Below are 26,427 nucleotides of genomic sequence, written 5' to 3' on the forward strand. Positions count from 1 at the left end.
ACACACACACACACACACACACAGACACACACAGAGACACACACACACACACAGACACACGCAGTGACTCTTCCCAGCAGGAATTAGTTATTCTTAAGTAGAAAACATGGCTGGGCTCTTTAGGTCACAGAATGACAGAGAGTGACAGGCTCATCTGACCTACAGTGACACCGGCTGCTTCATTTGCTCACTTGTGAGTCCTTCCTTCCTTTCTTCCTTCCCCTTTTCTGACGGGCTGCCCGTGAGCCCTGACTGCGCCAGAAACTCAGGCAGGTTACTGCAGGTGCCCGTGCCTCAGTCTCCCCAACTATAAAGTACAAACTGGTGCCTATCTCCTACCTCATCCAGGTTGAACGAGAGCACCCGGGCACACGCGTGGCACGCCGTAGGTGCTCAGAGTCAATTCCCACCATTATTGGTATTAATGTCACTCTCGTCATCTCTGTTGCGTTCTGTGGACACACGCACCACCAGATCATGAATTATTTAGGGGAGAGGCTGCTTTGAGGGTTTCGCTGCTCACAGAGTCCAACACGGACCATACAGCAGGTGGGGATTTGCTTGGAGGAGTGACTCCAGCGGAAGCTGTGCTTGGCGGGGGATCTGCCGAGGCAGAGAGTGGGAGCAATGACGTCACACTGTCCGGAAGCTTAGCCCCACCCTGGGCAGAGCAACTCAGCTATAAATACATCCCCTCCAAGGTAAGCGAGTTAAGAAAGGGAAGAAGTTGAGGGTCATCTTTATCTCCTGCTTGACAGAGAACCCCTGGGAGTGAGGGGTCCTCGCTGAGCATGACCACACACCAGGTGCTCCACCGGGAGGAAGAGGCAACGAACTCCGCCTTCCTTCGGATCCCTCCAGATGTGCTGAACTGGGAGGCGCTGGATGGGGGAGTGAGCGTGGGGGACAAGGAGGAAAAGCAGCTATGAAGCGTGTGGCACTCAGCCAGCCGCCCCAGCGGGTGACTGCAGCTAAATCTCACTGGGAAACGCCAGAAAATGGGTCAAACGTGGACCTCGGAATAATCTCCCCAAAGGGCAGTAGAACCAGGGTGTTTCTGCACCCTAGAAACTACCTGAGGGCTGAGTCATTCCCGAGGACACATTCCACCTGCTGTGCAAGCAGACAGAGCAGTCTTCTACCATTCTAGAAACATCCCCAAGCACAAACCGGCAGATGCTGGCATCTTTTTGTGGGCAGGGGCACCCTAACACAGCAGCGTCCCGGGTCGGCACCCCCCTGACAGCGCCTGCAATGTGCCTCCTCCTGACCCCCCGGCGCTCCATGCTGAGGATGCAGACACCCCTCCCCCCAGCGCTACACATGCAGGGGGCCCCTGGTCCCTTGGGCAGTGGGCAGGAGCAGGGCTGGTGTCCTGGAGGTGAAGGAAATGCCCCTGAGATTTGCAGGGGCAGGATGCAGGCCACGGGGAGAAGCGAACCCTCAGGAGGGTGGGAAGCCCCCTCAGCCACTGCCACATATCCCATCTACTCCGTCGTGCGGGAACAGCCTGGGAAGGGGCCCTGTAGGGTTTATTTCTACTGCTGGCTCTGCAGCCAGGCGTCTCTGCTCGCTCTCTCTCCCATCATTCCCTCCTGTATTTATAACTCTGATTCATGCTCTCACCCCGAATGCATTGATTTCTCCACTCATTTGCTCACTCCGCTGATCATTCGCTTACTCATCCCCCAACTCCTTTGTTCTGATGCGTTATTTAGAGACTCCCATAGGGTCACCACCAACTCCCAGATGGGAATGTGACTGCTGTTCACGGTTGGTCGGCTGTGGATGGAGGCTGCCACCCGCACAGCTCAGGCCGTTGCATTAGACTTCGGTGAACAGATCGGCGAGGCCAGCCCTGAGTCAAGGAGGGTCGTGCTCAGACCTGGCAAACTGCACAGCAGAGCAAGCCAGCGGCCGCCCTCTCTCTTACCTGTGATTTCCTTGGTTTCACCGTTGGTGTGCTTAAAGCGGTCTCCTTCCACACGGACACTGGGGCACAGCACGTCTGAGAAGGCAAGAGAAAACAGACAGATGGATGAGCAAATGTGACCCATGGTCCCTCCATGGGATATGACAGCACCCAGAGCCCCCAGCTTCCAGCAAGCAGCATGCAGAGCTCCCCAGTGCTGCCACGTGGCATCCAGAGCCCCCAGCTCCCAGCATGCAGCTCCCAGAGCCCCCAGCCCCCGGCACACGGCACCCAGATCCCCCAGCTCTCGGCATACGGCACCCAGAGCACCCTCAGCTCCCAGCATGTGGCTCCCAGAGCCCCTAGCCCCTGGCACAGCATCCAGAGCCCCTAGCTCCCGGCACGCAGCTCCTAGAGTGCCCCCAGCCCCCAGCATGCCGCACCCAGAGCCCCCAGCTCCTGGCACACGGCACCCAGAGCCTCCAGCTCCCTGCACACAGCTCCTAGAGTGCCCTCAGCTCCCTGCATGCAGCTCCCAGATCCCCCAGCCTCCGGCATGGCATCCAGAGCCCCTGGCTCCTGGCACGCAGCTCCTAGAGCACCCCCAGCCCCTGGCATGTGGCACCCAGAGCCCCCAGATCCCGGCACATGGCTCCCAGAGCCCTCAGCTCCCGGCACATGGCACCCAGAGCACCCCCAGCCCTGGGCACACGGCACCCAGAGCGCCCTCAGCTCCCTTGCATGTGGCACCCAGAGCCCCAGCTCCTCGCACATGGCACCCAGAGCACCCCCAGCTCCCGGCACACAGGAGGCGGCACACCCTGCGGACCGGTTCATTTACACGGGTACTTGCCAAGCACCTACTCTGCAAATACTGTGCTCTGTCCTGGGGGTGACACGCACCAACGACCACACAGTCTCACCCTTCAGAGGGAGTCAGACACCCAAACTGACAGGGTCAGCACCGTGTAGTAAGTGACAGAGCAGGCGTGGTTGCCAGGGAATTTGGGACACAGGTCTGACACCTCGCTGGGCTTGGAAGGTCGGGGAAGCTTTCCTGGAAAGGCGATGCTTGCGGCTTTCTTAACAGAACAGTGAAGACTTAGCCAGACGGAGAAAAGAACAAGAGTGCAACAGGCAGAGGGAACCTCATTTATAAAGGCGTGAACGTACTTATCAAGATTCCAAGTCGGCAGGCATCAGTGGCATGGGAAACGTGTGCCAGGGACCCCAAAGGGGTCTCTTATGCTCACCCTAAGGAGCTTCAATTCCAAAAGCTGAACTGCTCAGTCATACAAAGGCAACAGAGTAAGTCATACAGCAAGAAAAATACTTTTTTATAGGATATTACGTTAGCGTCCTAACATCTTCACAATTCCTCACTTAAGAAAAAAGTTAGAAAGGAGAGAGACTCTTGCAGTTGCCCTAAAAATCCCAGAAAGAGCACCAACTTGGAATTCTAAAGTCCTCGGTCCAAATGTCGGCTCCCTGACCGACAAGCTCGCTGTCTTGGCGAAGTCCGTTAACCTCCGTCTTGGCGTGAGCATCTCTGGCGGGGAGATCTTACAGAGCACACACGGGCCCCGGGGCTCGCTGAGCAAGTTCAAGCTCCTAATGGGACTGGAACGAGGCAGGGTGGCCCTCCAATTCAGCACCTGAAGCAACTGGCTTACCTTAGTGTAGACCCCATGCTGTGCATGTCACTATCACAATCCTCCCTCATTAAATAGTTCTGCCACTTGTCCCATGTGCAATGACCTGTTTTCACATTCGGGACACAAGTGTCCCTGTGAGGGGCCGGTTCGGGGCCCCTTTACCCATCAGCAGTGAGGGGAAAGAATGAGATCCTCCCTGGGGTGGAGGTATTTCTCATGTTTATCCTAAAAGGCACCACAAGGTCTGCCAAGCCCCATGGAAGGCGTTATTTTGGACACAGCCCCAAGCTGTCTAGAACCAAATACGCAAGAAGACGCAGGCACCTCACAATATTTAGACAGCCCCACCCGGGACAGCAGCAGCTGTGGGGTGACCATCAGTTGCTCCAGCCTTGGAAGGCTGCCAGGGACACTGGCTGTGGATCATGCAGAATGGCAGGTGCGTTGACTCAGAAGGTTCTATCCCTGACGATGAGCAGATCTCTGGAGACTGATGGCCGGAGCTCAGGGCACAGGCAGGGCCACTGAGCCTTGTCTCCGAAAATACCCTGAGGTTGTGACCTGATTCCCAAACCCAGATGGGCAAGGACAGTCCAAAGACCGTGAATACAGGTAAGATGGAGCTTCTTTTCAAAGACATCAGGACTTGTCCAAACTGCATTAAGGAATCATTCCCCAAATCACCTGCCAATCGCCTGGTGGGGCCACCGTGAACCCTTACATGTCCAAGAGGCTCAAGGGGCAATTTATAGCTGACTTAGTATCAAGTCAGGACACGTGGTTCCCAAAATACCCCCTCCAGCCAGGCTTCGCAGGGGAGGGATGTCAGGGCTCCCTGGGTTTACCTCCTTGGCAGGGAGGTAGGGTTAGCATCCAAAGGCCCACTTAGCCTAAAACTATATCTGTTTGGCCAAGGCATTTCCACATCTTGGATAATGATCTATTTATTTCTGCATTAACTCATTTATTTAAAAGAAAATATCTGAGCTCCAGATATGTTGCAGGCACAGAGTTAGTTCTAGGGACACTAGAGTGGGATAAAAGACAAGTCACCAGGCGCCTGGGGGGCTCAGTCAGTTAGGCCTCTGCCTTCGGCTCAGGTCATGATCCCAGGGTCCTGGGATCAAGTCCTGCATTGGGCTCCCTGCTCAGCAGGGACTCTGCTTCTCCCTCTGCCTGTGGCTCCCCCTGCTTGTATTCTCTCTCCCTCTCTCTCGCACAAATAAATAAAATAATAATAATAAAAAAAGACAAGTCACTGTCCCTGCCTTCAGGGCACGGGTGGGCTGACAGTGGGGACAGACTTGAGACTGGAAAGCACAAGACAGTGTCAGAGCTGCCCTGACATCACTGTGTCTCTTTGCTTTGTAGGCTCCCCCTCAGCCTTTGAGACTGCCCACCTCGCCCCAGGGCTTATTCTCGATCACGGGGCCCCATCACCCCACCCCATGTCCCAAAGCTGATGGCTCGCCTGGAAGTCACTCTGCCTGGGAGCGGGAGCCTGCAGCCCCGAGTGGATCCACGTCGAGCTCACTGTGTTCACAGCTCCGGGCACGGACAGGCCCTGAGTTCAAGCTGACCAGAACTGACCAGCGACACCTGAGCCGAGAAGTCAGCACTGGATGGCCTTCCAGGCACGGGCTCCATCGTGACATGGATGAGCAGTGAGATGTCTCAGAGCGGGGCTCCCGCCGTGGAGGTGTGACAGACCCCATCGGCCGTCAGTCCTACTTCCTCCCTGCTAGAAGAATGCCCCTGTCCTCAGAATGGCAGAGTTTTCAGCCCAAGGAGAAGAGCTGTGGCGGGCTGGTCTTGACTAATGGAGGTTATTCTATCCCCCACCTCTCTAGCCTCTCTCGCTGCCAGGGACATACGTGTGACCCATATCTGGACAAGAAAATAAGTAACTAAGTAACAGTTTGCTGTGGTTGGCAGAGGGGGGGTTTCTCAAAAAGTGTTTGCTTTTCCTGAGGGAATGGGACAGACAGGCGGATGGGACTGCCGAGTTCACGTTCCCTTCCTTCTCCTTAGACTGCGGGGACGTAACATCCACAGGACTGCCAAGGACAACTGAGAAGACAGGAACTCCAACTTCGGCAGCCCGAGCCTGGGTGAAAAGGGTAAGAAAAACACACTTCGATTTGCCTAAGCCACTGAACTTGTTTTTGTTTGGTTTGCTTTTGTTTTTAATTTCCAAACTTGCACGCATTCCCTTTCTGGGAGCAGTACCGATAAGCCAGGCTCCAGGACTGGAACCCTGCTTCTCTTTCCAGGTGCCTGAGGACAACTCAAGACAGAGGTGAGGACCAGCACGTTATTTTCCTGGTAAAGGACCCACCGGTGGACTGGGTGTCTTCACTCTTCCAGTAAAGAGGGGTTTACCCAGTAATCGCTCAGGATCGACCTGACAAGCAGCTGTGGGGTTAGGGACGGGCTAAGTTCTCAGGAATGGAAATGAGTCCTTAGTTCTTGCGTGAGTTGGTCAGTGTTCCTTTTGGAAAGGGCAGGAACACAAAAATCTGGACGTGGCTGATCACAAAGACCTGGGCCCTGGGAGCTGATTTACTGTCACTCACGGACATTCGTTCTCCCCCGTTCTTTGGGCAGGTGGAGCCTCCGAGACTTCGGGAGAGGAAAGTGATCTCTCCGCCCACAGGACCGGTTCTGTTTCACCAGAAGCTTTCAAGAGAGGCCAGCTACTGACAGATCAGAGCTGCTGCTCCAAGGGGAAAAAATCAGGAACTCACTGAGGTTTCTGTGGAAAAACACCTCAATCATCTTCAGTACCAAATGGCAGAAGGGGAAAGTGGGCTTGCCCAGGATGCCCTTCGGCTTTCTGCTGACACACCCACACTTCTGTCTAGAAAACACTGACCCATGCCATCCCCTGGTGTCTTCATTTGGGAAAAGAGAGTGCTGATAATTAAGCACCTACTGTGTGCCAATCTCCCAGCTGAGGATTTTACCTGCAACAACCATTCAAATAGGCAGATTTCTTCCCATTACACAGATGCAGAAACAGAGGCTAAAAGGGTAAGAAACTCACCAGGATGGGAGGAGTACCTGGATTTGGATCAAGGTCTGCCTACATCTAGAATCTGGTCGAAGAGAGGGAAGCCCTGGTCTAGGGAATCAGCAAGACCATGGAAGCAAGGAGCAGGGCCAGAGGACTCAGCGGGCCATGGACAGGAAGCGATCACCGCTCACCCAGAATGTCATGGCAGCCGCCACGCAGTGCCGCTGGCCACGGAGGAGAGGATGGCGTTCCAAGAGGGGAGGGGAAGAAGTGGAGGTGGGAGGAGGGAGGACGTGAATCAGGCACCAGCAGACACAGCACAGCTCCTCTGTTGCTCCAAGGCCAGCCAGGAAGGCATCCTCGCATTCCCATCCTAGAGAGCCAGCAGTCACTGAGCCAGGCCCGGGATGATATGAACGATCACGATAGTAATGCCAGGGGCTGCCGGGGACTGAGGGTCCCCACGGCCAGCTCTGCGCTGGGTGTGCAGTGTAGATGGTTTCTGCTCTGCTGGGGGCTGGCAGTATCTCTGATCAGCAGACACGGGTACGCCCGCTCTGCCCCAGACTCCGTCCTAAGCCTGGTGAACACATTAACACATTGGATCGAGTCTTCCCTACAGCTTCAAGGGACAGGTGCTATTATTTACAGATGGGGAAAGAAAGGCCTCAGGAATTAGTAAATGGACCGCCCAAGGCCACAGAGCTAGCAAATCGCGAAATCAGCACGATGGCTCCGGCGGCATCTGCCTCCTGACCCCCGCAGCACACGGCCTCTCCCAAAGTCACCCAGCCAACAGGGAGCCGAGTCTGTCTGTCTCCACAGCCTGCACAGACAGACGGCCAGCTGCTCCTTCCTGAGGCAGCCCCTCCAGCCGAGGAAGAGCCCGAACTTGTAAAGTCCTCACTCTGCACCTATGGGACCCAAGTGCTCCCCAAGTTCTGCCCGCCAGGTCTGCTCGTTTGTGCCCGCTGACACGCCTCAGAGCTGGGCACTGCGACCCTGGGATAGACAGACAGCAGGACGGTACCAAGCCCAAACAGGTCCCCATTCTCTCTCACAGAAGCTACTCAGACGTTCCAAGGCAGCTGGGGTGCTCCTCCCATTAGCTGGTCTTCTCCAGCGGAGCCCCCCGACCCTGGTGGTTCCCGCATCCAGACAGGCCAGGGGCGTGGAGGGACAGGTCTCCCCTGAGCCGTGAGCACAGAGGCTGGGATCACAGCTCCCGTGGGCACAGCTGCATGTCTGCCGCTGACTGAGGCACTGTTTGGCCTCTTGTCCAGCCCATCGGTGCTACTCATTGGGCCCACGGTGCAGACAAGAGAACTGAGGCTAGGAGAGCCGAGGGGACCCATTTCAATCACACAGCTAGTTAGTGGTAGAGACAGGATTCAACTCGGTGTGATTCTAGCATTCTCTCACATGCTGGGGGGTCCGGAAGAACATGGAATATTGAAACCGTGGTTACCTCTGGGAGGCAGAACTTGGACTGATTCTTTGTCTTTTTTTGATTTTGTGTATTTTCAAATTTGCTTTAAAGATTTGAATATGATTTACAAGTTATTTACTGTGATTATCATTTTTTAAAAGCAGGTCTGAGCCCTGCCCTGGAGTCCTTGTTGCTGAGGCAGCAGGAGGCTCAGGGGGAGGAGGCAAGGCCAGCAGGGGCGGAAGGAGGGGGTGGCTGGTGGCCGTAAGCAAGCGCTGTTTGCAGGGGTGAGCTCGGGAGTCAGGGAGGCCGGTGGGCCTGCACCAGCTGACGGGCCTGGTGCGGCCTGGACAGTGGCAGACGGTCTCACACTGGGGCCGTCTCTCCTCTCCCAGCCCGAGCCTGAGTCTGCTCGCTGGGGTAAGGTGAGGCTGAAACAGGGCCAGAGGGAGACTGTGCTCTGCAAGGCTGATGGGGAAGGTGGTCTGGATTCTGCAGACCTCACCCTTCCAATGTCAGCTGCCCCTTGTGCGTGCTTCCAGACCTAGAAATAGGGATGTAAGTTTGCGGGGTTTTCCCCATCCACGGTCATCCTGCAGCTTAAATGGGGTAGTGAGTGGGAAGTTGGTGGCATGACGCCTGACACCTAATTAGTGCTCATTCATTCATTCACTCATTCAGCCAGCGCATTTTTGCCACATGCCCGGCACCAACCTTCCAGAATAGAGAGCAAGTGCAAACAGGTGCCCTGGGCTCTCGGTGGTCACGTGCTAGTACAGGAAGCAGAGAGCAGACAGACAGACACAGAAGCAAGCTGGTCGTTGGGTGTGGTCAGTGCTGTGCATGACGTGTGTAGGTGGCATGTCCAGGCACTGGCTGTGGGGCCAGGATGCAGGTCGGATACATGGGTCTGGAAAGACCTCTTGACTGAGCGACGTTGGGGCTGAGCATGGAGATGGACACGAGCCAGCCACAGAAAGAGCAGGCAGGAGGGGGGAGCAGCAAGTAACACAGAGCCCTGCGGAGGAAGGGGCTTGGCTTGCCCTGGGGTGGGGAGGGGCAGAAGGCAATGGTAGTTACTGAGTGTGGCCATCCAAGGAGGGTGGGACTTCAGAGGTCTCTGGGTTCCTCGGACCTCCTTTCCCTCCCAGGGATGTCCCATGGGCTGAGCGCCAGCAGGTGTCACCAGAGGCCAAGAGGACCTCCTCTAGGACGGGACAGGAGAAGAGGTGAAGTGGGAACTCGGGAGGGCAACAGAGCCCTCGGCCAGCACCCAGGTGCCACGTGGGTCCTGGCCACTTCGGCCCACTGGGCTCAGCCAAGCAGTGACCTTCAGCTGTTGGCATCTGAGAGGCACCAAACCTAACTGCAAACTTCCTTTCCTTCATCCCACGTTTAACGAATACCCACTGTGTACCTGGCACTGAACTGCTCTGGGATATCATGGGCACAATGACCAGCGCTCTGTCCTCAGGGAGCTGCTGTCCAGTGGACAAGGTAGAAATTGGCCAAATTAGGCGCTGACCTCTCCAGCAGGCGATTTAAACCAGTGGGAAGCTCTGAGGCACGGATGGGAAGAACACAGGGGGATCCAAGCAGGTTGGAGTGTTGGGGATGACTCCATCGAGACCTGAAGGGTGAGGTGGAAGGAAGTAGGTAGAAGCAACAGGAGAGTGACCCACAGCAAGCTCACAAGACTCAGCGACTTGTCCCTAAGTAACAGAGCTCATCATTCGGGATGCAAAATCCAAACCCAGGTTTGTCCGACCCCACCATCTCCCATCTTTGGGCTACAGCCCACCACAAGACCATCGTAGGTTAAACGGTCCATCTATAGAAAAAGGGCTCTGGAGACCTCAAATGAGCAGAATTGGTGAGACGGTCACCAGATGGGGGTGGGATCAGCAGGGTGGGGTCTGGGGCCAGCAGCGGGCAGGGGCTGAGGCGGGGCACTGTCAGGATCATAAGACCCCTGTGTTCTGCTGGGAAGTTAACCACTAGGGAGTGGAGCAGGACATGAACCAATGTTTCCGGAGTGTCTAGCATGGCAGGGACCAGGCATGTCTGCCTGGATGCTAGGAGGTCACCGGGAACAGAAAGGGCAAAAGTCTTGCATTCTGGAAGCCCGCGGTCCAGGGGATTTCACTCAAGTGTCTCCAAGGCTTTCCTGGGGGCCTGGCCACTCCCAGCGTGCAGCTGCGCTGGGGCTCAGAGTGGTTGCACAGCCCATCCACGTCACCTTGCAGGGAGTGGCGAGGTAGGATCCAAACCCAGGCCTGGTTGAAATGCACAACCCACATGGCCCGTCCAGCGCACCCTAAAGTCTGGCAGGGGAAGATGCACATGGCAGGAAAGGTTAACGGTTGAGTTGGACCACCAGGCGCGTCGGAGAGAGGTGCTTCTAGAAACGATATTCTTACAGCACACAGCTGAGGCTCAGGAAGGACCCTGAAGGATGACCCTACGGTCCAGACCTCTCGTTTGACAGGTAAGGGATCTGATACCACCCAAGGGAAATGCTCACGGTCCAACGCCCTCCAGAGCCTCCACCGCGCCGGGTGCATGGCCACAGCCTCCGTCCCACTCCTCAAAGGTCCTCTGAAACAAAACCCAGGAAACACCAGCAGCTGGGGGGAAGCAGGAGCTTCTGGAACTGCAGTGTGTTTTACAGGACAGAGGGTCCTGGGGAGGACGGGGTATGGCTTCTAGCGCCGAACTTTTCTCCCCAAAGCTTTGCCCTCTGACTTGGATGCAAAGCCTCTGATCCAGATTCACTGCTGGGAGCGATTTCATCAGGTCCACACGAACAAACATCTCCTCAAGCTCCCTCTTCGCTGTCTCTGTTCTGTTTGCTCCCCTGCAGGGAGTGAAGAGTGACCTTATGTGTACGGCACCCTCTGTCTTTTCAGACTCCGAGGCCAGTTTGCTCAGTTCTAGAACTGAGTCCACACTCTTGACACCTGCTCTTCTGGGTCCTAACAGGGGTTACAGGGGAGAAAGTGCAGGAAGTGCCAAGTTCAGTGCTCAGGCCACCCCGGTCTCACGCAATGGCGATCTTCCTTCCCCTCCTGCCCATTCCCACCGCAGGACCCGGTGCTGAGGGTCACCTGCACCCAGTCTGGGGTCAGTTACCCACAACCCTGAGCTTCTGCAGGACCCGAGGATGAGGGGCACCCCCAGGGCTGCACGACAAGGTGAGGGTCCTAGGTGACAGGGCTGCTGAGCAGACCCACGGGTAAGGAAACAAAGCCTCCTCCATGGATTCCGAGCAGACAGAAATAGAAAAACAAAGGAGTGGCCAAATGCAAATTGACCGTGTGAGTCCAGGGAATATTTCACTCCGCCACATGGAGAGGAGATAAGACTTCCTGGAGGAAAGGGGCAGGAGGTAAGAGGGTGCAAAGAAGGCCCGGGTTCTGGGGGCAATGCTGACCCTAAGTCACCCCGTGGCCGGGACACACCACCTCCCCATGCAGTCCCAGGAAAACAGAATGAGCCCAAAATGCCTCCCCACAGGGACATTCTGTGGTTCTCAGCAGAGATGAACCAGCAAGATAGGTGTGATTTACTTTCCTCTAGTCACGGCCACATTCTCTCCATTAGCATGTGGTCTGGGATCAGACCTATCTGTGTCCAGACTCAGGGTCATGTCCCCAGAAATAGAGCACCAGTGACCAAGGCAGTCTCCAGGGACGAGCAGGGCGCCCTGACTCAGCCCCCCGCTTTGCCAGGCCCCAAATGCCTGTGGGAGCACACGGCAAGGCCGGGAACCCATTCACTGCGTCCCAGGTCATGGGGCAGAAGTGGACCTGGCCAGCCCAGCTCCCCATGTGTTCCCACCCTCTCCCCAGAGGATTGGTGGAGGTGGGTTCCCGGAATGGCCACCGGCTGCATTCCTGTGGGGAGAGTTCGGTGAGGCTGGTGGGAAATCACAGCCAGATGTCAAGGGGGAGCAGCCGGGCAGCCTTTCCAACCCCCCTGGACGAATCCAGCTGGTGAAGGCACAGCTGTAACTGGAGATGAGCTGAGGCCTGGGGACAGGTTGGGGACCCTGCCCACATGCCCTCCTCCCGTCCAGGGCACCCACTGGGGCTGCACCTCCCATCACAGACTGTAAGCATCTCTGTGGGTCTGCAGCCGGAAGTGTCAGCCTGGGCTGGGGAAGAGAGGTCACCTGGCTCTGTGCCCTTCCACACCTATGGTTCTCCCTGCCTGCAGCCCCGGGCTCTGAGCACCTGCCACGCCCACACCTGGAGAACGAAGCTGTGGGGGGGCCTCACGCAGCAGCCACTCCTCCTCCTCCTAGCTGACCATGAACCAGCTGCCCGGTCCCTCCAGCTTCTGGTTCCTCACGAGAACATTACTATGTGCTGGACTCACTGTTCAACCCTCTGCCCGCATTTCCCACTTTCCAGCCAACCCCTCCACCCCCCGCCCCTGCCCCAAACCCTCTTCTTGGGGAATGCCTACCCATCTGCCCAGCTCTGCCTTTACCCTCAACACAATGCCTTCAAGGTCCACCCGTGTTGTTACAGAGGGTAGGATCCCCTCATTTTTTATGGCCAAATGATTTTCCCTTATAGTAAACACCTCAGCCTCTTGTACCCATTCACCCCTACGTGGACGCTTACATTGTTTCTACACCCTGGCTTTTGTAAATAACGAACAAGGCAGGTATGTTTTCCATTAGTGATTTCCTTCCTTTGGGTGTATTTTCAGAGGCGGAGCTGCCGGATCACGCGGAGGTTCTCTCTTCGATGTTTTGAAGGACCTGTACCCTATATTCCCAGTGTCTGCACCAATTCACGTTCCCACCAACAGCCCACAAAGGTTCCCTTGCTCCATAGCCTCACTAACACTTGTTATTTCTAGTCTTTTCCAGAGTCATTCTGACAGGTGCGAGGTGGGATCTCATTGTGGTTTTCATTCATCATTTTTACATGCTAACGTTTTAATGTGTTTTTTTTTCTCCTGAGATAGAAGCTCCGTATCAACAGAGCTGTGTTGGTTACATTAAGTCCCACACTCGCATAACCTGCAGCCAGAGTTTCCGGCTCCTGGGAAGCATTTAATGAGGATTTCCTGAACTGATGATGAAGACACTGTAGCAAAGCTATCAAACAGGTTTCTCATCCCCGTGTTTCAGGTAAGAGCTCATGCGACTTCCCCAAGGACCTATGGGCAGCCGAGAAGAGCGAGCACGGACACGGGTCCAACACGTGCTGTGGGCCAGGCGCTGCCCGGAGCACTGTCTATGTTTAGTGCATGTAAATCGCACGGGAGGAGGAGGGATAGCTGTAGCCATTGTACAGATGGAGAAACCAAGCGCAGGGTTACATAATCAGTAAGGAGATGATAAACGGCAAACCCAGGACTTCAACTCGGGGCTCCCGGGAGGGACGCAGGGAGGGAAGGGGGGAGAGAAAGAGAGAAAATCCTCGAGAGCCCAGAGTTTAACAGGTCCTCACTGCAGTGTCCTGGCTCCCTCTTTCTTATCTGTTTTTTCCAATGTTTAAAAATTGAAGTACGGTTGACATACAGTATTAGTTTCAGGTGTACGACCTAGTGATTTGACATCTTTATACATTATGAAATGATCCCCAGGATAAGTGTAGTCACCATCTGCCACCGCACACGGTTATTACACTATTGACCGTATTCCCTGTGCTGGACTCTGCATCCCCAAGACTGACTGACTTTATAACTGGAGCTGGCACCCCTAATCCCCTCCACCTATTTCACCCAGCCCCCCACACCCCTCTGGCAACCACCTGTCTGTTCTCTCCCCCTCACCTGTTCCAGCTCCTAGATGAGAGGCCAAAGCAGCCCATGGGGTTCCACTCATTCCCATCCCCCTGCTCACCTATTTTTCTGTTGTACATAACACCTCTGATGATAATAAATTTTTTTATTAAAAAAAATCCTTTTTTAGAGGCGTAAGGCCCTCTGTGGCTTTCAATCAACAAATGTCTTGTGGACCACGGTGCCTCAGACTCCCCTGGGCCAGGCCCTATTGCCCACCTCGAGACAACGGAATGTACTGAACAGGCGGATTCCCTGTTCGACGTGGGAATGCTCTGCTGCCGAGCCCACTTAGGCATTTCTAGTCACCCCTCCCTGAATCTGGAGGATGCGGTCTCTCTCATACAAAGCAAAGACGGCGAGAAGCTGGGCTGCATCCATCCCCATCCCCTGCCGGCCAGGGCCCCCTTCCCTCCCATTCCCATCACCTCCTCAGCTCAGGTTCCTGGGCCTGGTGTGACAGGGTGGAGACTTCCGTGGTCCATGCTACCTCTAAGTGTGCAGAGAAATAGTGCTAAACGGCTGATTTTCGCTTGCAAGGACTACATCTCTGCATCGAGGACATGAGGCACACGGGAACGGCACCAGGAGCTGGCTGGGGGTTCTGTCTCCGGCATCCTTCCTCTCTAGTCCTGTGCCTTCTCGGGGCTCTGGCTGAGGCCTCTCTGAAGCAGGGAACGTGGGGACAGTGGGGACAAGGTCTACAATCACTCAGGCCATACAATCTACAGACATGCGCAGAATCCTTGCAATGTGTGTACATGGGAGATTGTTGCATACTATTTTCCAGATGAGGGAACTAAGGGTAAGTCTTCTGCCCAAACGCACACAGATGGTAAACAGCAGAGGAGTGTGTGTGTGTGTGTGTGTGTGTGTGTGCACGCACAGGGTGCATCTGTGCGAGCATGTGTGCGTGTGTGTGCCTTGTGTTTTAGTGTATACGTTTGGGGGGGGAGGGGCAGGTGGATAAAACTCAAAGAAGCCAGAGTCTATAATTAAAAGGACAAAGACAGGCAGGTTTTACGGCAGAACAAGTCACCTAGAACATACTGCACTGACAATGGATTTCCTTCCGTCTTCCAGTAAGTGTGAAATGTGTCAGAAGCATTGTAAGTCATCAGCCGCATTTCTTGGAAAGCCCCTAGACATTGTGTAAGGCCCGTGTCCTGCCCCCTCTGGCAAGTGTGAAATAAGTTCAGCTAGAACCAGGTCAGCCGCAGGACGTGAGAGGCACGCAGAAATGCAGGCTTTCTCCAGGTCTTTAATTATACGGATGCAGATTTATATAGAGACAGAGAGAGACCATGTGTATGTATACACACCTTTTGCAAATAGTACCAATTTAGTTGTGGCCACTGTTCTTTACCCTTTCATCAACCCTAAAGGAAAACCACTGTGTGAAACAGGCAGCCCCACCTCCATGAGATGGAATGCTTGGCATGACACGGTCCCCGTAAATGGGACGGCCACGCCGTGTGGATGCTTACGTGGGGTGGCTCCAGGAAAGGGTGCGGGGGCTGGCACGAGGCCCTCCAGCCAGGCAGCGGCCAGGGAGGATGCCGATTCATATCTGGCCCCAGGGCCCCGTCTAGTCCAGTTGGGACATGAATCCTTGCCTGAGGCCAGGGAAGGTAGGAGGCTTTCTTACAGATCTCGGGTGACCCCTCAAAATGACAAACAGAGGAGGCATCCACAACGGTGGCACACAGTGGAGGCAGCATGATGGTGACCAAGACACAGAGGAGCGGGGAGAGGGGCGCTCGAAGGGGAATCCCACCCACCCCAATCAGCACCCGAGGAGGGAACCGAGGCCACCTTCCCAGGATCACAGAGGAGTTAGTGGCAGTGACTTCGGATCGCCAGGCATCATGTCAGAACACACTGTCGGGGTCAGCAAGCTTTTCCTGTAAAGGGACAGGGTGCAAACAGCCTTTGTGGGCCACACAGCCTCTGTCACAACTACTCGGCTTGAGGTTGTGGTGGGAACACAGCCACACACAACATGTGAACAAGCTGGGATGCCATATTCCAGCAAAACTTGAATCGAAAAAGTGGTGTCTGGGCAGACGTGGCCTGCGGGCTGTTGTCTGCTGTCCCCTGCATTTGATCCAGAAAGATCTCGAGTCCCTGGACAGGCCAGGGTCCTGCCCATGGCTCGCGATCCATGAACTTCTAAACTCTGCTGGATTCCCTTCCTGGACAGGGGCTCAGATCCCGCCATGTCAGGTTTGGGCACTCTGATGGTTGGCATGCTCTGTTTCATACAGACTTGACATGAATCCTAAGTATGATAACACAGTAAGAAGAACCACAATCAAAGCTAGCAGATCGGTAAGTATCGTCTCAGTTTTACAGACAAAGAAGTCAAGTCTCTGAGACGTGAAATCCCGGCCGAGGGCCGCCAGCGGGCAGGCGGAGAGCTGGGGTTCCACTCCAGCCCCTCTGCCTCAGATCAGGGTCCCAGCAATGCACAGGCTGTGACTCCACTCCGGACGAGCCACAAAGGGCGCCTTTGACGTGTGTAAACAGACAGCTGAAATACATTTGCATTCAATTTCAGAGAAGGAGGCCGTTGGGGGGAAAAGCAACATTCATGTAGGGTCCTTCAGAGGGACACGACAAAAAAAGAAATGGTTGAGAAACACTGCCTTACGTGAAAGGTATTTAACTCAATCACCTTTCTGGAAAACAGTATATGTATACCTGCCCACATACATACATAAAATGTATACATATGTCTATTCTGTGTTATTTACATATGCAAATCACACAGACACATGTATATGTGCATATATATGTAGATATGTGTGTACACGCGTGTATGTGTATACACATGCGTGCATGTGCGCACATCTGTATATGTATGTATGCAAGTGTGTGCACATGTGTATATATGCCCTTATGTGCATTCATATGTGTCTATATACATGTATACAGCAAAAGCAAACACTGCATAGCAGGTGCTCAGGGCCACCCCTGAGCCAAGCGCTTCCCACGCCCCATTATATCCTCACAACCCCCTACAAGGTAGGAATGGTGCCAGCACCCTCTTTGTATGGCTGCGCACAAGACCAGTAAGAGGCGAGGAGACTGAGGGTAGGGAAGCAGAGCTAGGCATGCCGGGCACCAGCGCGGGCGAGGCAGAACCACTGACGGCACCTCGCTGTCGATGCACACCTCTTGTGGGTACGGCGTGCAGGAACACACACATGCGGGCACACGCAGAATTCAGCACAAGGAAGACACTATTGCACCATCACAGGAAACCAGGACTCAGAAGCAACGTGAGTGGTGGTCCATTCAGAGGGAGTAGAGGGTATGCAGGCATACGCCCCTCCCAGTGCCACGGGACACACCCCCCGCCCCACGGAGGCTAGGGACAGAATGTCTGGTTTTGACACAGGGGTTCCTCGGTTTTAGGAAGAGACAGGAGTCAGGCAGGGACATGCTCTGAACAGCTCCCACGCATGAGCCTGGCTGGACATAGCTGGAAGACCGTGTCTCTTCCCCGGAGGTATGCCAATTACATATAACTGATGGGTGGTTTTCAGCTTTCCATCATTTTCAGTTACTTTCTAATAAAATTTCCTAGCACATAATCAGAATTAAGTAACCCAGTTGCTATTTCTAGGGGGTGAGCTCGATCATAACAAGTTTTCCCAGGAGGAACTCCCAGTGACCTTTAGGCAAAGGGCGGGCCCGGCCGGAATTGCTTCTTGAGGCTGATGCGGCCCCGAGGGCCAAGCCACAGACATCCACGTGGCAGCTGCAAACCCACAGCTGATGCTGCCACAGACTCCTCCCAGGCCTTCAGTCCACCCAGAGGGCTAGCTGGGTCTGGTGGCCACACACACACACACACACACACACACACACACACCTGTATCTCTGTGTGCGTGTGTGTGTGTGTGTGTGTGTATGTGTCTTGACCTTACCACCAGTCTCTGGGCAGGCAGAGGGACGTGGGGATGGAGGCAGTTGTGTAGTCAGGAAGAGCTGGTCACTGGGGACAATGCCAGCAGCAGGCTGTGCCCTCGTGGATGGCTGTGAGACTCAGGTTCCGAGGGAGATGGGGCCCAGAGCAATTCTGAGGCTGGCCGTGCCACCCAGGCATGCCAATAGCCAGCCGCAAAGCCCTTCCCTGGGCGTTACTGCTGGGTCTTCAAGGGGACAGATTATCCCAGGGCTTCGAGATGGACTCTGCTTCTGGCCAAAGACTCGTGGCTGGACTCCTTCTACTGGACAAGCTTGGGAACGTTAAGCCAACAAACTAAGCCTCAATTTTCACCTCCTGAAGCAGGGGATAACAACACTCTCCTTCTCGCACACCCCCCTCCAGCACCCAGAGTGCATGACTACCCCAGGCCCTTGGCTTTCACCACTGCCTCTGCCTGGAACTCGGGATGCGGACTGCTGCTGCTTGGCATCCCAAGCTCAACTCAATTCTTCTCCAGGGGCCTCTGGAAATGTCACTCTAAAAGCAGGATCACAGATGTCTTATTCAAGGAGGAACCCTGTGCCTCAGAACAATGTCTGCGAGAGAACAGGGGATTGATTAAAATGTGTTGGAAAAAATAACCCAGTGCTCTAGAGAGGCCTGGGAACACCCACGGTTGTGACACGGTACCCTTAAACGTCCATCCAGTCCATTCCCTATTACATCAGTAAGTTCTGTTATTTACTGACGACGGGCTACAAAAAGAAAAAAAGGACACATTTTCAAGTGAACCTAATAATTCACTCATTTACAAGGTGAAATTTCCGGCTGATAACCACAGTCAAGAGCACAGCGAGCCCTCGATGGCCACAGCGCCCAGGCCCGGGCTGACCCGCATGCTGTCACGGCAGACGAGGGCATGAGGACGCGCTCGCCCCCACACAGGCAGCGGAGGCTCGGGGGGCTGAATGAACACAGGGCACCCACTAATTAAATGCAGAGCTGGGGTGTAGATGCTGACCTTTTTCCAGGGAGAGCCACAGGTGAACATAAAATTAATCTCCCTGCCACATGAAATAAGTCGGTCTCCCTCTGCAAACCCCCCCCACCTTTGCCGTATTGGTAAATAGAACATCTAGCCATCCAGACTCTCTCTGGAACAGCAACACAGCCAAGCACAGACACACCAGCGACAGAGAGAGAGAGACGGAGAGAGGGTGCCCACGTGTCCTACGACACAGCACCACAGAGCATGGGAGAGGCCGCTCTGCCCTAACCCACGCCAGCATCTCAGCCCAGCTGTCCGAAAGCTAGAAGACAGAACCCAGGACGGTGCCTCCTGCGCGTGGGGAGAGGGGTGAGAAGACCACCACTGAGTGTCCCCAAAATAGAAGGAGGCGGAGGTCGCTCAGCTGTGGCCAGCTGGCATTCCACAGGCTCACTCACGGCCAACCGATAAGCTATATAAAGGTTGTTTTGTGGCCACGACCGAGCCCGGGGTGGAGAAAGCTCTTAATTACAGCCAGTGCTCTGGGGTTGGGCCCCGTCTGCAGCCTCCGCCCCACGCACCACAGGAAGCCAGGCTGAGATGGAGTCCCCTGGGGACCTGGTGAGGCCGCAGAGGCCGGAGTTGATGCCATGACACAGAGGCCCCTCCCTGCATGAGCCCGAGGCTGGGGACAGTGAGCCACATACTGTTAGCTTCATTCATGGACTCAGCACACAGCCACTGGTCACCACGTGAGCCAGGCCGGCGCAAGGCACCAGCACGGTTCAGTATTAGACTCCAAAGGATCGCAGAGGAGCAGCCTGACGGGCCAACTCCCAGGCGGTGGGCGCTGAAGGAAACGGATGCTGGAACACCTGGCTCCCTGTGATCCCGGGCAAGCCGTGTAGGCCTCTGTGCCTCGGTGCTGTCCACAGACCAGAAGGAACAAGGTAACCCGTGTTGGGAATGTGGGGAGACATCAATAACATCAGTGGGTTGAAAGATATTCCCTAAATATCCCAACTTACTGGAAAGAATTCAGGACCTGGGTCAAACAGAACAGGGTTAAGCTCCCAGGGCTGCTCCTCACCCGCCAGGCCGCCCTGGGGTGTGAGTCGAACCCCATCATCACTGATGCTCGGGTCATCACAGTGCTAGACAACCCTGGGTGTCGCACACACGAGCTCTGACAAAGGAGGTAAGCCCAGACCAAGTCATAAACGGGCGAGAACAAAAAAATTAGAACTAAGTACCCTATTTGCAGCCATGTCCCAAGTGGTACGATATGCAGCTGGAATTCTAATGGAGCTCTTAGCAGAACGTTCAACAGAGGCACCTAGAGATCCTGAGCAAACCCGTCCAGGTCCACAGGTGGCCCAGGGGCACGTGGACACAGAAACTTCCACAATGGCCACCCCAAGGAAGCTCTGTCCGATCTCAGGCCCGTTCCTGTTTCCACAGCACCCCTCCTCAGCTCACCTGGTCACTCTCAGCTGGGCTGAGAGCCAACCACTGCTCATGGACCCCCCCTCTACGCTGCCTCAGGGCCGGGGACTGCTGCACCCCACCCCGGACATGGGCCCTCACTTCCTGTGCACTGACCTGGGTTCTGCTTCCCCTCGGAAGGGCAGCCCCGGGAAGCCTGCTGTCCGTCAGAGCCGCCCCTCCACCCTCCTGCAGTCAAGCGTGAGATGGAAAAGCATGGGCTCTGGAAGCTGGACTTGCACTCGGCAGCAGCAGCATCAAAGGACAGGGTGGGGGAAGGAGGAAGAGCCTTGTGTGTGGACTTTGTATGTAAGAGTAAAGTTTCCAGCACCCACATTTGAGCAAATAGAAGAACCTGAGCTGAGATAAGAGCTGAGATTAATTTTACTAATATATTGTACGTGTCCCTAAATTCCCAGAATATTCATATCTCAATACGTAATCAATAGAAAAGATATTCGTGAAACGCTTTTGTCATTCTGTCTACAAAAGCCGTGCGTATAGTCCTTGTGGCACTTCCCGGTTAGGACCAGCACCTGATTGGTCAAGGCCCACCTGTGCTGGCCCGCGCAGGCCTGGAGCATTGGCTCCCTGTGCGCAGAACTCGGTGTCGACACCACCTCCTGGGGCTGGGTGCGGAACGGGGCAAGAGCGGACTACAAAGTGCTGTCAGCGGTCAGGGCTCAGAGAACAGCAGACTCCCCGGTTCTGTTCCCTCCAGCGGAGCCTGGGCAGGGTCCTGCTCCTCTGCGTCTCTCCCACCTGACGAGGCACGGGGACATCTTGGGCTTGTATTCAGCCCATCCCAGCCAGCCTGCCTTTTCCAGACCCTCATCAACCTTCAGAATCTAACCGTTTGGCTCTGCTCGTCAACATATAGATAAGGTCAATATTTCAGTTCACGTTGGGTATGATTACAGGTTTGCAGAATACTCTCAACCTTTGCACTTGGGAGGGGCCAGGTCGTGGCACAGGCACCTCTAACATGCACGTCACACAGCAGGCACAGAACTCACACAGGTTCCCACCCTCGATTTCCCGTAAACAACATTTAGGCGGCTGCTTTGCACTCCAGGCTCTGTTCTGGGCCCTCGGAAACCGCGAGGAACAGACTTTGCCCTCATGAAGCTTATGGTCGTGTGTGAAGGCAGACCCCAGGCACATAAACTAAGGAGACACGTGACACGGCAGGTGGTAACCAGGGTCCACATTCCCTCGTGTGATTAGCTGCCACGTTCCTGCTGCCCCAAGTAGGCGAGCTTCTCTAGAACGAAAAGAACGTCAGAGCCATTACTGCATCCTGGGAACTCAGCGTGGGCCCCAACAGACGAATCGTTCGGTGTGTGGCTGCTGAATGAATGAATGAACGAACGAATGAATGAATGAATGAACAATTACTACAATGCTCTGCTGGGCTGCTGAAGACTGCATGAATGAATGATATGATAAAACCCGATGACTGCTATGACGCCCACCTGTTAAATGGATGAATGAATGAATAGGTCGAACTGACTGACTACTACACCAAAAAGCCCACACCATTAGTCTGTGATTTCCCAGATCATCGGTATGAGGCCCCGATTCAGAAGAGCCCCCGTGTGGGTTCCGAAGTCACCCAAAGATATCTCCTGTGTGAGCAGGGATTTCTGGCCATGTGGATTTTGTGATGCTCCTTGATTTAATCGTACTGGATGTATTTCAGTATGTTACTGTTAGCTATTTTATTCTGTTTTGCTTTCTTTCTAATTGAAGCAATTGTAAGGGGATTTTGTTTCATTTGTCACCAGAATCGAGCAGGCCCCTAGTCAGCTTACAGCTGTATTTACAAAAACGGATTCCCTTTAGACAACTGAGCATCTTACATCTATTTCGGCTTTTGGAAGAGCCTGGCTACTGTGAGTTTTCTTAATGTTATCATGGGGGACGTGCGGTGTCCCCAGCTGGCTGGCATCTGGTTCCCCTTCTCTTGGTTGCAGCCCCCAGTGTCCCTGCATGGATCAAACCCCTTCCCCTGGGAATGGAGTGGGGTTGGCGACTAGGACACGGTCATGTGGTTTCGGCCCCAAACAGTCAGCCTCTTTCCACTCCGAAGCCACAGCGTTGGTCTGTGGAGAGCCGCAGACCCACGCTCGTCCATCAGACTGAATCCAGGCCTGCTGGGCCATGGTCTCATCCCTTCTGGGTCTGAAGTCTCATGTGGCCCTAAGATTCACCACAGGTAGCCCCTGTGTGACCTCCCACACCTGTTCTCACCTCCCCTGCCCGCTGCAAGCCTGGGAGGCTGGCCCCTGGGACGCCATCACCTGGGCCCCTTGTGGGCTGCTGTCAGACTGGCTTAGGCCAGTGGAGGAGGGGAGGTGAGAAGAGGGCAGAGAGGGCAGGCACTTCCTCCCTCCTCCCTCTAGGCCACCACTGAGACAGCAGCTGTGCTCCCTGGGGTAACTCCAGCCCCCTCTGCATCTCATGGGTCTCTGAGCACACTTCCACCCTTGCCATCAGCCTGCTTCTCCTGCTGACCATTCCCGGGGGCTCAGTAACCCTTAGCGACCTCACCCTTCTCTCGACAAAGCCTTCATCAACATCTCTGCAGAGGACCGTCCATGCCGGGACCCGGACATCCAAGCCCGCCAAGAACAGAGAAAATGCCAAGGAGAAACCTAGACATGGAAGGAGTGGAACGACCCTGGTCTCATCATTCAAGCCCGCCTGACGTCTGACCTTTTTGTCATGTGTGATATGAATTTGCTATATTCCCCGAGCTAGTTACAGTGGGTCCTCTACTGCCTGTGATGGAAAGCACGGTCCCTGACTCAGAACCAAGGTCAGTGAGGGCCCCGCCTCAGTCCGGGGCGCGGAAGGATGAGGCCAGCACATGGAGGCCAAAGGTCCGGATTCCGTCCCCGGCCCGGCCCTTCTATTAACTGGGCAGCACATCCCAGTGACTTCACCTCTCTGGGGCTGTTCCCACCATTCCCAGAACCATGCCCTGGGCACGCAAGTTCTTCAAAATCTAGATTCTGCCTGGCCAACATCTAGAACCTGTTTGAACCCAGGCTGGCGGGACGACAAAATGCCAGCGGGCAGGGTCGAGAGGAGTCCTGCTTCCCGGCATTCTGGGATCACAGCAGCTGCACACACTCCAAAGCCACCACGTTGGACTTCGGCCTCCTGGCTGGGCCTGGAGCCCGGTGTCTGGCTCTCATCAGCCCAGAGGTCAATCCTGAGCCCTGGCCCTCCCAGGCTGTCTCTCCTGCCTTCCTGCCCTCTCCCGTCTTGGCTACGGCAACCCTTTGGCCTACTGCTGAGGGCCTAGCAGCTGTCCCTGCCAGGAGCTCAGCATGCGTGTGCTCGTAACCGTGAGAAGGACATCACCATAACCTATGTGGTTGTGATGAGGATGAAGTGAAATTCACGGCCAAGGCCTCGCACACTACCGGATAGCTTTCCTTCACTGAGCACTCCGGGCCTCTGTTTCCTCATCTGTGGAATGGGGCTGGTCCTCAGTGCTCCTTCTGTTCCCAGCCCTGTTTGATCTCTGAATTTCGCCAGCAGTCCTGTAAAGGGTCTCCTTGTGTCCTGCTGTCCTGCCAGCCTCCCATTCTCACAGATCTCAGTGTCATACCCTTGCACAAAAGCCTTCCACACCTCATCTTAGCACACATGCCCTCCTTTATTGAGAGCTTGACAATCATACAAAGCCACCAACCCCAGTTCCCTCCTTGACCACAGCCAGAAGGCTCCATTTCACTTCCCTGACTGTGTCATGCCATCCCTCAATCCTGCATCCTACAGCTCAGGCATGTCCTAAATGGTCTAAGCACCACCTCCTCCAGGAAGCCCTCCACCATTCTCAGGGTCATCACTGAACACAACCACAGTAGAACCCCATGGGACACTGTGGCGCCTTCATTAAGATCACCCCCACAGCATTTTATCCCTTTTTACGTGTCTTTTTTGCCATCTAGACTATGAACACTCCAAGAGCAGGACTTTTGTCTTATCTTTTTCAACAGGTCCAGAAATCGACACAAGGCCACATAAAAACTAGATCCCCAATAAGTATCTACGAATAAGTAAGTGGAAGTGGAGATTAAGTGAGCCAAAGGAGAAGAGTCAGAGAGGTACAGAGCCCGAGGGCGTCGGGTACCAGACAGTTTAGCTGTTTTCTCCCAGGCCTGCAAGCCAGGCCCGCCCCCGCTGCTCTGCCAAGTCATGCCCAGCTGCTCCCACTGCCAGCCACAACCCCAAGGCTTCCCTGTCTCCAGTAAGCTGTGACCCTCTGAGCTTCTCCCACCGGAGGAATCTCGGTCCCCAGAAGGAGTCCGCAAGACAGAGGCTGAGACCCTGCTCCCAGCCCCCACCTACTGGCCCTGGAGAGGGGCGTTACCGAACACTGCTCATGACCCAGGAAGGACAAATGTCACCCCAGTGAAGCAGGCAGGACAGAAGCTGGACACGGATGGGTGCACAAAAACCTATTTCACCCTTCCTGTCCTGTGCAGGAGGCTGTCCTGAGAATGACCCAACAAGGGTCTTGGAGGTCAGCCTTCAGGGTCAGAAGCCCAGGGGCTGTCAGCTCCCCACTTGCTGCCCAACCTCCCCCATCGCCTATCCCCAGCCACAGTCAACAGATTCCAGACGACCTCGGGTTATCTCAGAGGGCACCAGGTCAACAGCACTTGGCCTCTGGGATAAGCACGGCCTGACCATCTCCAAACGGCTGACTAGGATCACAGCTACAGACCAGAAGGCTGTCTGTGCCCACTTCCTTAGACCCCTAGTCCCTGCAGTCCCTTGGAAGAAGAAAGGGGGCCGGATATAGTTCATCTGCCATGTGCTTTAAGAAGGGCTTTGAGAGGGGCGCCTGGGTGGCACAGCGGTTAAGCGTCTGCCTTCGGCTCAGGGCGTGATCCTGGCGTTATGGGATCGAGCCCCACATCAGGCTCTTCCGCTATGAGCCTGCTTCTTCCTCTCCCACTCCCCCTGCTTGTGTTCCCTAAAAAAGAAGGGCTTTGAGAGCTTGGGCTCCGACTTGAACAGCCCTGCAGGTGAGCACATGTGTTACCACTACAGACATGCAGCCCAGACTCCCAGGCATTGAACCCACCCCAGGTCTCTCCAGGTACATGGGGCTGAGAACCCAGCCCTCTTTAAAGAATTTCCTTCCTGCCTGCGCCCTGGAGGCGGAGCCTGGGAAGGACGCAGGTGTGCGCCCTGCCGGGTGCACGGGTGCAGGCCCGACTGGTTTTCCCCTCTCCGCCGTTCCGGAACCCCGGGCCCTTGCCCTCTGGCGCAGCCCCGCCACCTGCCAGCGGCACATCTCTGGGCTCCCCACTGCTCCGCTCAGCGCCCCGCGCACACTCACTTTCACACAGGCGGCGCCTCAGCTTGCCACGGATCTTGTCTATGGCGTTGAAGTCGGACACGTGGAAGACGTGGGCGGACTTGGGCTCCGAGGCGATCTCCTCCAGCTCCTCCTTGAGCGCGGCCCCGACACCCACGGCAAAGATGCGGATGCCCGCGCGGTGGGCGGCGGCCGCGGCGTCCAGCACCAGGTCCTGGCTGCGGCCGTCGGTCAGGAGGATGGCCACCTGCTTGAAGGCGCGGTCCCCGGGGCGGCCGCCGGCCTGCGGGGAGAAGCTGTGGCGCGTGATGAAGCGCAGCGCGTCGCCGGTGTTGGTGTTCCCGCCGTGGTAGGCCAGGTGCCGCGCCGCCGCCTTGACCGCCTCCCGCGAGCCGAACAGCCCCAGCTCGAAGGCCGTGGTCGGCTGGTCGCTGTAGCGCACGACTCCCACGCGGGTGCGCTCGGGGCCCACCTCGAAGGTGTCTACCAGGTTGGCCACCCACTGCCGGACCTTCTCAAAGTCCTCCTTGCCCACGCTGGAGGAGGTGTCCAAGAGGAAGACCAGGTCGTAGTGGACAGTCTTGCAACCTGCAGGAGGGGAGGGGGGAGAGGAAGGGTGAGCTGGGGCAAACGGATTGGGAAAGGTCACACTGGCTGGGGGTCTCCCCCGGCTGCCTTAAAGCTCCAAACCTCGTTCTCTGAACTGGCTTATGATGAGTGTCCCCAAGGTTGCTGTGAGGTCCAGCTGCCAATATGTGTCCTTGCATAAAAGTGGTTAGTGATCATGGAACACCACTCTATCAATTTCTCCAATAGTTTTTGTGTTGGTTACCAAGTGACTTCATTGTTTTGTAAACCT

The 26,427-nt window shown here is 55.4% G+C and overlaps 1 protein-coding gene across 1 annotated transcript in view; it reads right to left on the minus strand.

The window, feature by feature from the left end:
• The window catches only part of COL22A1 (collagen type XXII alpha 1 chain), a 230,736-nt gene that overhangs the window by 199,448 nt on the left and 4,861 nt on the right, over nt 1-26,427 (minus strand). The window contains exon 3 of the mRNA XM_040625604.1: nt 1,934-2,008. Coding sequence (XP_040481538.1) covers nt 1,934-2,008 — 75 coding nt within the window. The remainder of the gene's footprint in view (nt 1-1,933; nt 2,009-26,427) is intronic.

Source organism: Ursus maritimus, unplaced genomic scaffold, assembly GCF_017311325.1.
Source record: "Ursus maritimus isolate PB19 unplaced genomic scaffold, ASM1731132v1 scaffold_9, whole genome shotgun sequence".
Lineage (NCBI taxonomy): Eukaryota > Metazoa > Chordata > Mammalia > Carnivora > Ursidae > Ursus > Ursus maritimus.